The sequence below is a fragment of the Podarcis gaigeae genome (genome assembly GCF_964106915.1).
Source record: "Podarcis gaigeae genome assembly, chromosome: 2".
Lineage (NCBI taxonomy): Eukaryota > Metazoa > Chordata > Lepidosauria > Squamata > Lacertidae > Podarcis > Podarcis gaigeae.
Window position 1 is genome coordinate 34,729,777 of NC_139679.1, and position 12,064 is coordinate 34,741,840.

At 44.7% G+C, this 12,064-nt stretch overlaps 1 protein-coding gene across 1 annotated transcript; it reads right to left on the reverse strand.

Moving 5' to 3' along the window:
• Nucleotides 1–587: 587 nt before the first annotated feature.
• On the reverse strand, nt 588–7,261 carry LOC310839432 (CMRF35-like molecule 6). Its single transcript, XM_083728077.1, has 5 exons — nt 7,104–7,261; nt 5,400–5,729; nt 3,096–3,174; nt 2,270–2,427; nt 588–1,443 (listed from the first exon to the last, which is right to left on the reverse strand). The coding sequence occupies exons 1-4, from the start codon at nt 7,141–7,143 to the stop codon at nt 2,271–2,273; spliced, it is 606 nt and encodes a 201-aa protein (XP_083584203.1). The 5' UTR covers nt 7,144–7,261; the 3' UTR covers nt 588–1,443; nt 2,270.
• Between the last annotated feature and the right edge of the window lie 4,803 nt (nt 7,262–12,064).

Here is a 12,064-nt window from a genome sequence, read left to right on the forward strand (position 1 = left end):
AGGTAAAGGTAAAGGGACCGACTCTGGGGTTGTGGCGCTCCGAAACATTTGAAAACTGAAAGCTCAGTATGGAAGCCTCAAAACAGAAAACTCAATATGGAAGCCACATTTCATGTTCAACTTCTGAGGCTCGTTCGACAACTGAAGCACTTACTTCCAGGTTTACGGCGTTCAAAAACCGAAATGTTTGTCAACATTGTGGCCAGCATGACTAAGCCGCTTCTGGAGAACCAGAGCAGTGCACGGAAACGCTGTTTACCTTCCTGCCGGAGCGGTACCTATTTATCTACTTGCACTTTGAGGTGCTTTCAAACTGCTAGGTTGGCAGGAGCAGGGACCGAGCAACGGGAGCTCATCCCATCGCGGGGATGTGAACCACCGACCTTCTGATCGGCAAGTCCTAGGCTCTGTGGTTTAACCCACAGTGCCACCCGCATCCCAAATGTTTCTTTAAAAGCTGTTGTAAATTTGCAGGAGGTCCGTCTGCCTGAGCAGCAACTCACCAAGGGGAGGGGGCAGGGAGGGGTAGCTGCCCCCCATCAATAAAAAATACATAGCAAACTGAGGTTCTGCCTGCCGCCCCCCCCCCAATCCTGGATATGCCCATGTCACCAGGTGAGGGCGATTTGCAGGGCCTCGAGGAGCAGACACTGGGTCTGGGTGTATCAACGGCGCAAATCCATCCTCTTCTGACTGGGCAGAAAGTGTTGGAAGCTGGGCTGTGAGACACTGGGGAAGAGTGTTAGGGCAGCCAGATGATCTGGCTTGACTCTCAGAACCACGTAAGGAGCGCCAGCTGGATGGCATTCTGTGTGGCTGGCACAGCTTCCTTGAGCAAAAGGCAGGCTTGCCTAAAACAGGGACAGCTTAGAGCTGAGCTGCCCCCGTGGTCAATCAGCAGGCCAGCCAAGCTATTCAATATTTTAGTATGCTTTTGCCCATGTTTGATGAAGGAGAATTACAATGAGCTGAGGCTTTGCTTTCCTCTCGTATTGTTCTGATTGCTTTGGTTTATTACTTGCCCCTCGTGCTAAGGTCCTAGAGAGGGTCTCAGTTTAAAACACAACCTTGAAAACAGTTAAAAACAAATTGTAAGAATTGGGTGGGTCCTAAAAAAAATAGACACATCAAATATCAAAGGCTTGGATAATGAGGTGAAACCTCAGCATTCAGTGGAAACTGTACAGTGAAGGCACAAGACATAGCTATGGGAAAAGGAGTTCAACAATGATGGGACTGCTGTAGAGAGTGTTCTCTCCTGCTCCTCCACCGCACAAGTTTCTGAGGGCTCTGAAACAACCAAGAGGTTACGGTTCCATAGTGCGTTTTAGGTCAAAGCCTTCTGCTTTGAGAAATGAGAAGAAAGCTTCCTCTTTCAGGTGGTCACTGAATTTCTGTGCATGGAAATGGAAGATGGCGCTCATGCCTTGGTCGACTCCTAGGCTAAGAAAGAGATGGTTCATCAGCTACAGAAAAGCAACAAGAAAAGATTCCACATTAAAGTAGCAGCACCTGAGCTGTGGTGTTTTGCTGGGTTCCTCTTTCTTATCTTGGACTTGGTTTCATTGCTTATCCCAAGAAAAACCTCTTGTTCGTACAGAAAAAATCAGGGGTTAAAATTGGTTTGAAGGAGGAACAACATAGAAGTTATTTGTGGGACTGCTTTCTGGTTTTGACTCTGGATAATTAGGTAGGTAATAATATCAGAAGAAAGCAGAGCTTGGTGGTATAAAACCACCCAACGCTCCAGGCTGTTTCACACATTTTTCAGGCAAAATGCAAAACATTTTACATGTGCTTTGTAAACACATCACACCTGCACATGCTTGTCTAACACATGTGGTCACCTTTGGTGTGTTGTGCTAGTAATTTGCCAGGGATCTGCAATCAGCAACATTTCTCTGCAGCATCTGGAAAACATGGATTTGGGCTGTGCAATAATTTGTGAAAGAGGCCTTTGGAGTGTGAGTAACCTGACTTGATTTAGGATAATAAAAAACCCCACATTGGCCAAGTACTGAGAGGAGGAATAGGGAAAAATAAATTTTGTTAACTGCAGCAGCAAAGGCCTTACTAGTTTCTTAATAGGATCCTGGATTTTCTATATTTGGCATGTAAATTATCTCTTGGGTATCAGTGTTGGCAGGGCCAAAGTATGCAGACCTCCCACCTTCTCACCTTCTCACTTTCTCACAACATCCCTGGAAATCTGGAAATTAATGACACGACTGAGTCATCAGTGAGAGTTGTTTACCCTTAGATGGGATACCTTAAAGCTCTTCTTCAGTCTCTGGAGCCTTGGGGTTGGAGCTTCCTCTGGTCTTTCTGTACCATACATGCACCCAAACCACGGTGGCCATCATAGCTAGGAAGACGGGGATTTTCCACATGACCAGGAGCAGGAAATCAGTGTTGCTAGGCTGGGTTCTAAAGAGAGAAATGTTCCACTAGTTTCTTTCTTTCTTTCTTTCTTTCTTTCTTTCTTTCTTTCTTTCTTTCTTTCTTTCTTTCTAATTCACTGCCATAATGACACATGCAAGCAGTATGAGCATGAATTAAATGTGCATTAATTTTATTTCTATCTTGCCTTGAGGCTTTTTTGTTGTCGTAGAAAGGTAGATTAGAAACAACACAACAAGATGGAAGAAGTAAAATATTGAGATCACACATGGGTGAAGGGAAGTGAGGGGTATATGGGAATCTATAATATCATTTATAATATAATTTGTTAATTGCGTTGTATTTACAACGGGAAGCTTAGAGCAATTAGATATATTTTAATTTAGGTAATCTATGTAATAGGCTTATGTTAGAAAATGAATATGGATTTTGAATTTGGTGTTTGTAAATTTAAAAAAATTGTAATAAGAAAAAAGAGATAGATGCTGGCAGATAAAAAAGAAAAGAAAAAGAAAGATAGATTAGACGCAGAATGAATGAATATGCATAACATTTTTGCCATGGGTGGGAAAGATGGCCCCTGGCTCTTCACTACAATTAGACGTGGCATTCAGCTGGACTTGGCACCCAGCTAGTATAATAGGCTACACTGGAAGTCCTCCCTGGAACATATGGGGTGTAAAGGGTTATGGCACCTTTCAGGATCTACGGGAGATACAGCTGGCTCTTCTGTTGCTTGTTCCATGCGTCCAAAATGGGTTGAAGGAACAGAATCTGCAGGGGGGTGAAAAACATGCACAGTCAAATCCTAACCTGGGAAATTTATTCATCTTTTCAGATTTATTTTTTTAACAGGAGATTTTGGTGTGGGTTCAAATGGTTTGCAAGTTGACGCTACTCAGAGCCAGCCATGCAATATGAAATAAAAGGAAAACACTAAATGAAGAGGCAACTGAATGCTAGACCTGTGCCCTGATCCATCAGAGCTTGTGGCAAACCTGCAAAAGTTGCATGTGTGTCATTTAAACATTCATATACTGCTTTCCTGGTGCTGGAAGAGACTCTTGAGAGCTCCATGGACTGCAAGAAGATCAAACCTATTCATTTTTAAGGAAATCGGTCCTGAGTGCTCACTGGGAGGACAGATCGTGAAGCTGAGGCTCCAATACTTTGGCCACCTCATGAGAAGAGAAGACTCCCTGGAAAAGACTCTGATGTTGGGAAAGATGGAGGGCACAAGGAGAAGGGGACGACAGAGGACAAGATGGTTGGACAGTGTTCTCAAAGCTACCAGCATCAGTTTGACTAAATTGTGGGAGGCAGTGGAAGACAGGAGTGCCGGGCATGTTCTGGTCCATGGGGTCACGAAGAGTCAGACACGACTAAACGACTAAACAACAACATACTGCTTTCCTGTTATAAAATAGTATTCGAAGCAGTTTACAAATCCCAGTAATATTGAAAGCAGTTTACAAATAAACCCTTTGCATTTAAAAGCTTACCAGCAGTAAAATCAAGCCTTAGGGTGAAGCCCAAAGTAGAGTTTAAGGAGATTGATACACCAATGCAAGCATGTCTGCTTGACTGATGGGGTGACCAACCCTCTACTGACCCCAGGGGTGATGTGGAGGAGGTCATGGGGGAGGGTGGCATGGGGAGGGGAGGGAGGAAAGCCCTGTTGTAGTAGTGGGACTTGTTGTGCTGGCTCCCACTAGAACAGCTATTTAGCTGAATCCAGCCCTCAGATTATACGGAACTGGAAAGAGCAGTCAATAAGAACAACAAGCACCGGTCACCTATCAAATGTCTTCGAAAATAAAAAAAGGGTTGGCCTAAGTGATCAAAACATTGACAGCAGCTGAACCTGCCTATGTAAAATGATGGGCCAAAGCAAGTAGAATTGTTCGCCAAAAAGACTGCATGCTTCAACCAATATACACACCCCACATACTTGGTGGGATTGACTTTGCTTTTGCTAGTCAAGCCGATAGTCCTAGATTCCTATGGATTCTTCCAAGGCCTGCTACTCTCCCCACTTCTGAGATGTCACCACCATTACCCACACACCTTCAAATCTATCCCTGTAGCTCTCAAGGGCCAGAAGCATGCTCTCATTTAATAATAATAATAATAAATTTTATTTATATCCCGCCCTTCCCAGCCGAAGCCGGGCTCAGGGTGGCTAACAACAATCAAATAATCAAACAGTCAAATAATCACACATTCTAAAAATATTTCATTATAAAAATTAATTAAAATCAAATTGATGGCAACCGATTAAACAAAATTCTGTGCAGGTTGCCAGAGGAGGGAGTCAGGCTGCGCCCTGACCAAAGGCCTGGTGGAACAACTCTGTCTTGCAGGCCCTGCGGAAGGATGTCAGGTCCCGCAGGGCCCTAGTCTCTTGTGACAGAGCGTTCCACCAGATTGGAGCCGCAGCCGAAAAGGCCCTGGCTCTAGTTGAGGCCAGCCTAACCTCTCTGAGGCCTGGGACCTTGAGGATGTTATTATTTGCAGACCGTAGGTTTCTCTGTGGGGCATACCAGGAGAGGCGGTCCCGTAGGTACGAGGGTCCTAGGCCGTATAGTGCTTTAAAGGTTAAAACCAGCACCTTAAACCTGATTTAGAAAGAAAGGTGCCATTCTCAAGGTTCTGAGTTCAACCCATATCAAACCATCACACAATTCCAGCTTTAGGAAGCTAGAGTCTGGAGTGGCCCAAGCCATTTTGCCACCCGCGGTGAAGGACAAGGTGGCGCATTCCACATTCTATGCACAAAATCTGACCAGAATTGTAGCCTTGGTGACGGAACAGCATCTTCCACTGCATCCTAGGGCACCGAGCTGGCACACATTTCTAGTCACTTCCCACCCCTCAGAATCTGCAACCTGAGGCAGATGCCTCCCCTGCCTCATGGAAGGAATGGCTCTGCTGGAGTGCATTAGCTTCTTTTGTAGGCACAATGGCCTAAGAGTAAATGCAGCAGTGGGGAAGTGTACCTGTAATGATAACTTCCACTGGGTGCCAGATGTTATAGGCTCTCTCTACCCCACAGATATATGTCCCGGCATCTTCATTAGTGAGGTTTTCCATGGTCACAGTGAATTTATGGAATGTGTGGTTGTCTTTAATGGACATTCTGTCATTCATCCCCTCTGCCTCCATCCTAGTTGTACGGACAGTGTGGCTACTAGAACAGAGGGTCAAACCTTCTTCTTTGCACCAGTATTTGACAGACTTTTCATCCTCCTTTCCATATTTACACTGGACAGACAGTGAGCCACCAAGAGGTGCAATGACTGTTTCAGGGCCTTCCAGTGTCCAACAAACTGCGAAAGAGAGAAAGAGAAAGGAAATACTTTTCACTCAGAACAAATCAGACGTTAAGCATATTCAGAGCTATTACACACAAAATCGTCTGTTCCAAAATGGATGGAGCCATATTGCCTGCCTCAAAATCTGTTGCTTTAATGGTTATGCTTTAGGGGGAACCATCCTGAATATTGCTAAGGCTTCAGTTACATCAACCACACATTTATAACACTCTTTTCATGGAGAACCCTGGGAACTATAGTTTGCTAAGGGTGCTGGGAATTGTAGGTATGTGAGGTCAGCACCCTAAATAAACCACATTTCATGGCATTCTCCATAACTCATCAAGTGGTATAAGAGTGCTGTAAATATATGGTGTGAATGTGACTGAACACAATAAGCTGGAGACTATGTTCTTTTATGATTTTAAACAGTGGTACCTCAGTTTTCGAATGTGTCCATTGACAAACATTTCAGTTTTCAAACGCTGTAAACCTGGAAGTAAGTGCTTCAGTTTTTGAACGGGCCTCAGAAGTCGAACATGAAATGTGGCTTCCATATTGAGTTTTCTGTTTTGAGGCTTCCATACTGAGTTTTCAGTTTTTGAATGTTTCGGAACTTGAACGGTCTTCCAGAACGATTACGTTCGAAAACCAAGGTACCACTGTATATTGAATTTACCGGTATATACCTCCCTTCATCTGAGGACAACAGGGCATAAAACAGCATAAAACAGCATAAAAACAGAGAAATACATAACATGTTAACAAACAAAGCAACCCACCCATGCGTCCACACGTTTAAAAGGTCATAGATGGATTAATTAGCCAAAGGCCTGGGAGAGGCTTTCTTTTGGTGCTTAAAGATATGCAATGAGGGTGCCAGACAAGCCCCTGGGGAGAGCTTTCCACAAATGAGGAGCCACCACAGAAATGGCCCATTCTCATGCTCAAATTCCCATTCAGCCATGAAGCTCACAGGATGACCTTGGACCAGTCATTGCCTCTGAGCCTAGCCTACCTCATTTTGCCTCATAAGGTTGTTGTGATGATTAAATGGAGGGGGGGCATCTACACCACATTGAGCTCCTTGGAGAAAAAGGTGGGATATAAATCCATTAAACAAACAAACATCCCCATACTAATCACTTTTTCAATTATGCAAGTATCTCTGATTGCTTATTTCTGGGGTGGAAAACTCAAGAGCAAGCATTTTATCCTTGGTTCTTGAGCTCCGCAGATTTCTGCGCAAGCCTTGATTTCAATATTTTTATCATTGACCAAAAGAACGAAGGGGGGGGGGAGGAAAGATGGGGATTCCTGAGCCTGCATCTTCCCCAGCAGAATGCACCCAGTGGAAAGCCCAACTTATTCCACACCTCTAGTTCTCACCTTGGAAAAAAGTCCAAATCAGACCACGAAACAGTTCCATTGTCCTTGTCCTCTGTTCAGGTAAGTTATTTCGCAGGGGGAAAATTAGTTTTTCAGCTTCTGGGAGCTTGTATTAATTGCATCTCTCAACGCCAATCCTGCTGTCTAGTCGTCTGTGGCATTTCTCTCCTGCCTTGTCAAAGAAGGTGGTTTTTCACTAAGGGGAGGAGAACTCACCAGGTCTTGCTCAATTTATGAAAATACATGATGATTAATCTCCTATGAAGGAGAGACGTGAGGCCCTGCAATGTCATAGTAAGAATGGAGAAGTACCCAGATTTTTAAAGTTCTCAGAGGGGTAGTAGCCATAACCGTCTGCTGCAACAAACCCAATAAACCACTGTGAGCTTTTGTGGACCACAATCCACTTTATCAGATGCACGAAGCGTCATTCTGGGTTAATATCCTTTCTCAAGAACTCAGGGCTAAGTGGACATCTTTGAAAAAGTCTCAATGGTCAAATCAAATCTATAGTTCATTGTCCTTTTTGTATTGTTGTTGATTGTCCTTTTCAGTATGTTTGTTCTTTGGAGTACTTTATATTTTCATATATGTGGGTCTTACAGCTTATTGTGACTCCATCTAAGGCAGCTTCCCCTGTTTCAGGATGCTTGCATTATCAACAGTAACTCTCTAACTGTATCTGCAGGATGTCTTGATCTTGCTCATGCTACTTGTATGTACCACAGCACTTCACATTTGTTGAAGCTTGGAGGTCCACCAGCACATCTCCAGACTAAACCGAGCCAGCAACTGGACCATGCCACGGAAGCCTAAAATGGCTGGGCAGGCCAGCATCATCAGAAGGCAGCCCAGTTCGCTGCTGCAGAGTCAGGGACAAACTATGGTTCTCCCAGAATGCCTCCAACCCAAGTATCCCTCTAGCAAGCTGGATCATTGATACCGTGTGGGGCAGTGCTATTTTTCTCTAGAAAGAGATGCCAGAACTCACATGAACACCTCTTATAATGGCAATGGGACCCACCTGACAGATGCTGGAACTGAGTTCAGGTGAGTTCCAGCTGAAAAAAAGTCCTGGCGTGGGAACTTCCCTATCCTTCAAGTGATCAGGAGCAGCCTGAGGATTTCTTGCAGGGAGGTGTCAAATGCCCTGGTGAAGGTACACACTGTTCCTATCCTGGCAGCCTAACATGGGAAGAGTTGGATCAAGCCAAAAGTCTTTCTAGTCCAGCATCCTTCTGTCTCCTGGCTGTAATTCTGCAGCCTGCATGGAAGCATTTCAGCTTTTCCTCACCCACCTTGCCTAAGAATCTTGCCCAGAATCTCCCTTTTCTCTCTTGTTTCAGCCAGATGCCTGTAGAAGGTATGCCAGCAAGACAAGAAGAAGAAGAAGAAGAAGAAGAAGAAGAAGAAGAAGAAGAAGAAGAAGAAGAAGAAGAAGAGGAGGAGGAGTAGGAGGAGTAGGAGGAGTAGGAGGAGGAGTAGTAGTTTGGATTTGATATCCTGCTTTATCACTACCTGAAGGAGTCTCAAAGCGGCTAACATTCTCCTTTCCCTTCCTCCCCCACAACAAACACTCTGTGAGGTAAGTGGGGCTGAGAGACTTCAGAGAAGTGTGACTAGCCCAAGGTCACCCAGCAGCTGCATGTGGAGGAGCGGGGAAGCGAACCTGGTTCACCAGATTATGAGACTACCGCTCTTAACCACTACACCACACTGGCTCTGAACACCACACTGAACACAACAGCACTCTTCTCATGATTCCCAGCCCACTGGTCTTATAGCCCACTGGCAGGGATATACTGCCTGTGACAGTGGAGGTGGAACATAACCATCATAGCTAGCAGCCATTGACAGTCTTATCCTTCATGCATTTGCTTATTCCTCTCTTAAATACACCCATTGGTGGCCATCACTGCTTCTTCCTGGAGCAAATTGAATATTTTAACTATGCAGGGTGAAAAGAAATGCTTTCTTTTCTTTGTCCTGTGTCTGCCACATTCAGATTCACCAAGTGACCCTGGGTTCGAGTAGTATATGAGAGGGAGAAAAATCTCTTCTCTATCTGCTTTCTTCACACCATGCATCATGTTATATAACTCCATAATAACCTCTTCACTTAAATTCAGTTCTCCACATTTCTGCAGCAAGTCACCATTTCTTTTTAAGGAAAACTTGGTGGAAATTAATCCTTTCAGTGTGAGTTTCTCCTAATAAACATTTTTGTATGCAATTTTAACTAACGTTCAGATGCTTTCAAACAATTTACCCTAATAGAATATATTTACTGTGCCCTTTTCACTAATATTTTCATTTCCCCCGCACACTTTCCCTTAATATATGCGCTTCGGTAAACATTGTTTGATCAGAGAACTGCATTGCAACATTCACAGATGTGTGAATTTTGAAGGATGCCTGCGTATGGGAACTCATATTGTTTGGGGGAAGTGCAAATTTGATAGATTCATCTTTAAATGTGAACTGAATTGAATTTATCCCCTGATTTCCTTAAAGAAGAGAGCAAAGCTAAACAACTTTGGGTGGCCCCCCCTCCCAACAAAAATCCTAGCTACGCCCATGTCTCCCATCAGCCCCAGTCAATGGGGCCCATGGTGTAGGATGATGGACATTGAAGTCCAGCAATATCCTGTGAGACTCAGATTAGTCGCCCCTGCCTTAATTTACAGCCTGAATATGATACCTGCTGATTCCCTTCTGCCTCTGCTTTTTGGAATTATATTATACTGTCAATACAGCTGTAAACTGACGTTCTCTTCATTGTTGAACCCAGCTCAATGTCACCAAAGGACACATGTCTTAACCATCATGAATTGCAGTCTGGGGTTTTCAATTTTTTTCCTTTTTTCTTTTGGAGAAAAGGAATCTTTAGATTTGGAGGGGGGCAGCTCCTGCTTAAGCATCATGCTAATCACTGAAATGGCTGTTCATCTGGTGGAAATAAAATGCGTAAAACTATTTGGGTCAGTGCTCAGAACGTTGCTTGAAGGCGATGCAATTAGACTTCATGCAGAAATTTGGAAGGACGTTAAGGAAACATCTCTGAGCGCACGCACGCAGGGACATGCATCCTTTGTGACACTACTGGATAGGAGCTCTCAAGTGCAATAAGAATTGCGGAAAGATAAAGGGATGGACAGCAGAGCAGAGTGTGTAATAAGAGGAGCCACATTTTTTAAAATAAAGGAAAACTCGGCTCATGCAAATACGTCTCATGCCTGCTGAGAAGCACTATGGTTTTGAACCAAATTGCAATTTGCAAAGAAATAATGCAGGAAATATCATTAGGGGTTCTGCTTAGCCCATTTGCCATTATTAGATTGGACATGGAGATCAATGGGGTTTATAATCCTACTATTTGTTTCTAGAGCACTGGCTGCACAAATGCATAAGCACAAACGATAGTTCCCTGACCCAAGGAGGTTACAATAAGCAGTTTGGCACTCAAGCAAGAACAGAGAGGCAAGACAAATAAAGGATGGAGATGAGCACCCATAATAAAATGCAATTTTATTTGCAGATGCCTTTGCAGGCAGAAAACCTTGAGGAACAGTTTACCAGGTTAAGAGCTTCTCAGCAGCATGTTGTATGATAACAGTTCATAACAAAGTTATTGGAATGCATTTGTCACTGCGCACAATTAAGACACTTAATTATTCTCCTGGCACACCAAAGCGGCAAATTTGTTCCCTTTCTTTCCCATTGTTCTTCTATTTATAAAAGTACTTAACGTGCCTGTATCTACACCCAATGTATTATGCTAAATGCAGGATAATTTATTTCTTTAAAGGGTGTTCTCAAAGTATAAAATGCTACTGGGAAAACACCACCAGATCTCCATGATCCTGGCCTTCCCAACGCCTGGTACGTATACTTGGATGCAGGCCTGGCCAGGACGGTCTTCCTGTTATATACCTGCTGGGATTACCAAGGCATCTGACCCTCACCTGAATCTCACAGCTCTCCTGATAAGTCATTTGGTCTGCAGTCACAGTGTGGAAATAAAGGATGATTTCCAGATACCAGATACCAGGCACTCTACTATTCAAATTAGGCCCCAGTGTTTTTCTTACAATCCCCTTCTCAATGAATTAATCAATTTTAATCTAGCATGTAAATTCTCAAAACTTTCTTATTTGTTAATCAGAGCAAGTAAACGACTGCTCTCTCTTCATTACAAAACAGAATTTCTACCTGGAACACACTTGAGCAAACCTGCTCCTCTTCCTTTCACAGATATTTTGTTGCCATTTGCAACTCTAGCTGCCTCTGACGGGTTTCCGTATTTTTTGCTCCATAAGATGCACTTTTCTCCTCCTAAAAAGGAAGGGGAAATGTGTGCGCGTCTTATGGAGCGAATGCAGGGGCACACAAGCTCCGCACGGCTCTTGCAGGCTTTTCTACGAGGAGGGAGAAGGGACTGACACGGCCAGTCAGTCCCTTCTCCCTCCTCGTAGAAAAGCCCGCAGGAGCTGCGCGCTCCTTAAAGGGTGTGCGGCTCCTGTGGGCTTTTGCGGGAGGTGGGGGTATTGCCATAGCCGCGCGCAGCCTCTCCCTGCCGGAGAGGTTGCGCAGGGCTAAAGAAGCCATAGCTGCGCGCAGCCTCTCCTGGCTGGAGAGGTTGTGCACAGCTATGGTAGAAGGCTCTTTAGCCACACGCAACCTCTCCAGCCAGGAGAGGCTGCGTGGGGCTAAAGAAGCCAAGACAGCGAGCGGGATGCATCCCGCTCACTGTCTTGGCTTCTTTGCTCTTTGGGGCTGGGGGGGGGCTTCCTCAGCAGCCCCGAGAAGCTCGTGGAGCAGTGGGAAGGCTGCGTGCCTTTCCACTGCTCCCCGACCTGCTCTTTGGGGCTGGTAGTGGGCTTCCCCCCGCCAGCCCCAAAGAGCAGGTCGAAAGGAACCCGAAGCCTGCAGAGCACAGCGGGAACTCCCACAGCACTCCG

Bases quoted from the DNA above. Each gene is read 5' to 3' on its own strand.
- LOC310839432 (XM_083728077.1), bottom strand. From the start codon at position 7,143: ATGGAACTGTTTCGTGGTCTGATTTGGACTTTTTTCCAAG. The intron at 5,730-7,103 runs GTGAGAACTAGA...TCTCTTTCGCAG, and splicing joins GATTTGGACTTTTTTCCAAG to TTTGTTGGACACTGGAAGGC. The intron at 3,175-5,399 runs GTACACTTCCCC...ACCCCCCTGCAG, and splicing joins AGTGGAAGTTATCATTACAG to ATTCTGTTCCTTCAACCCAT.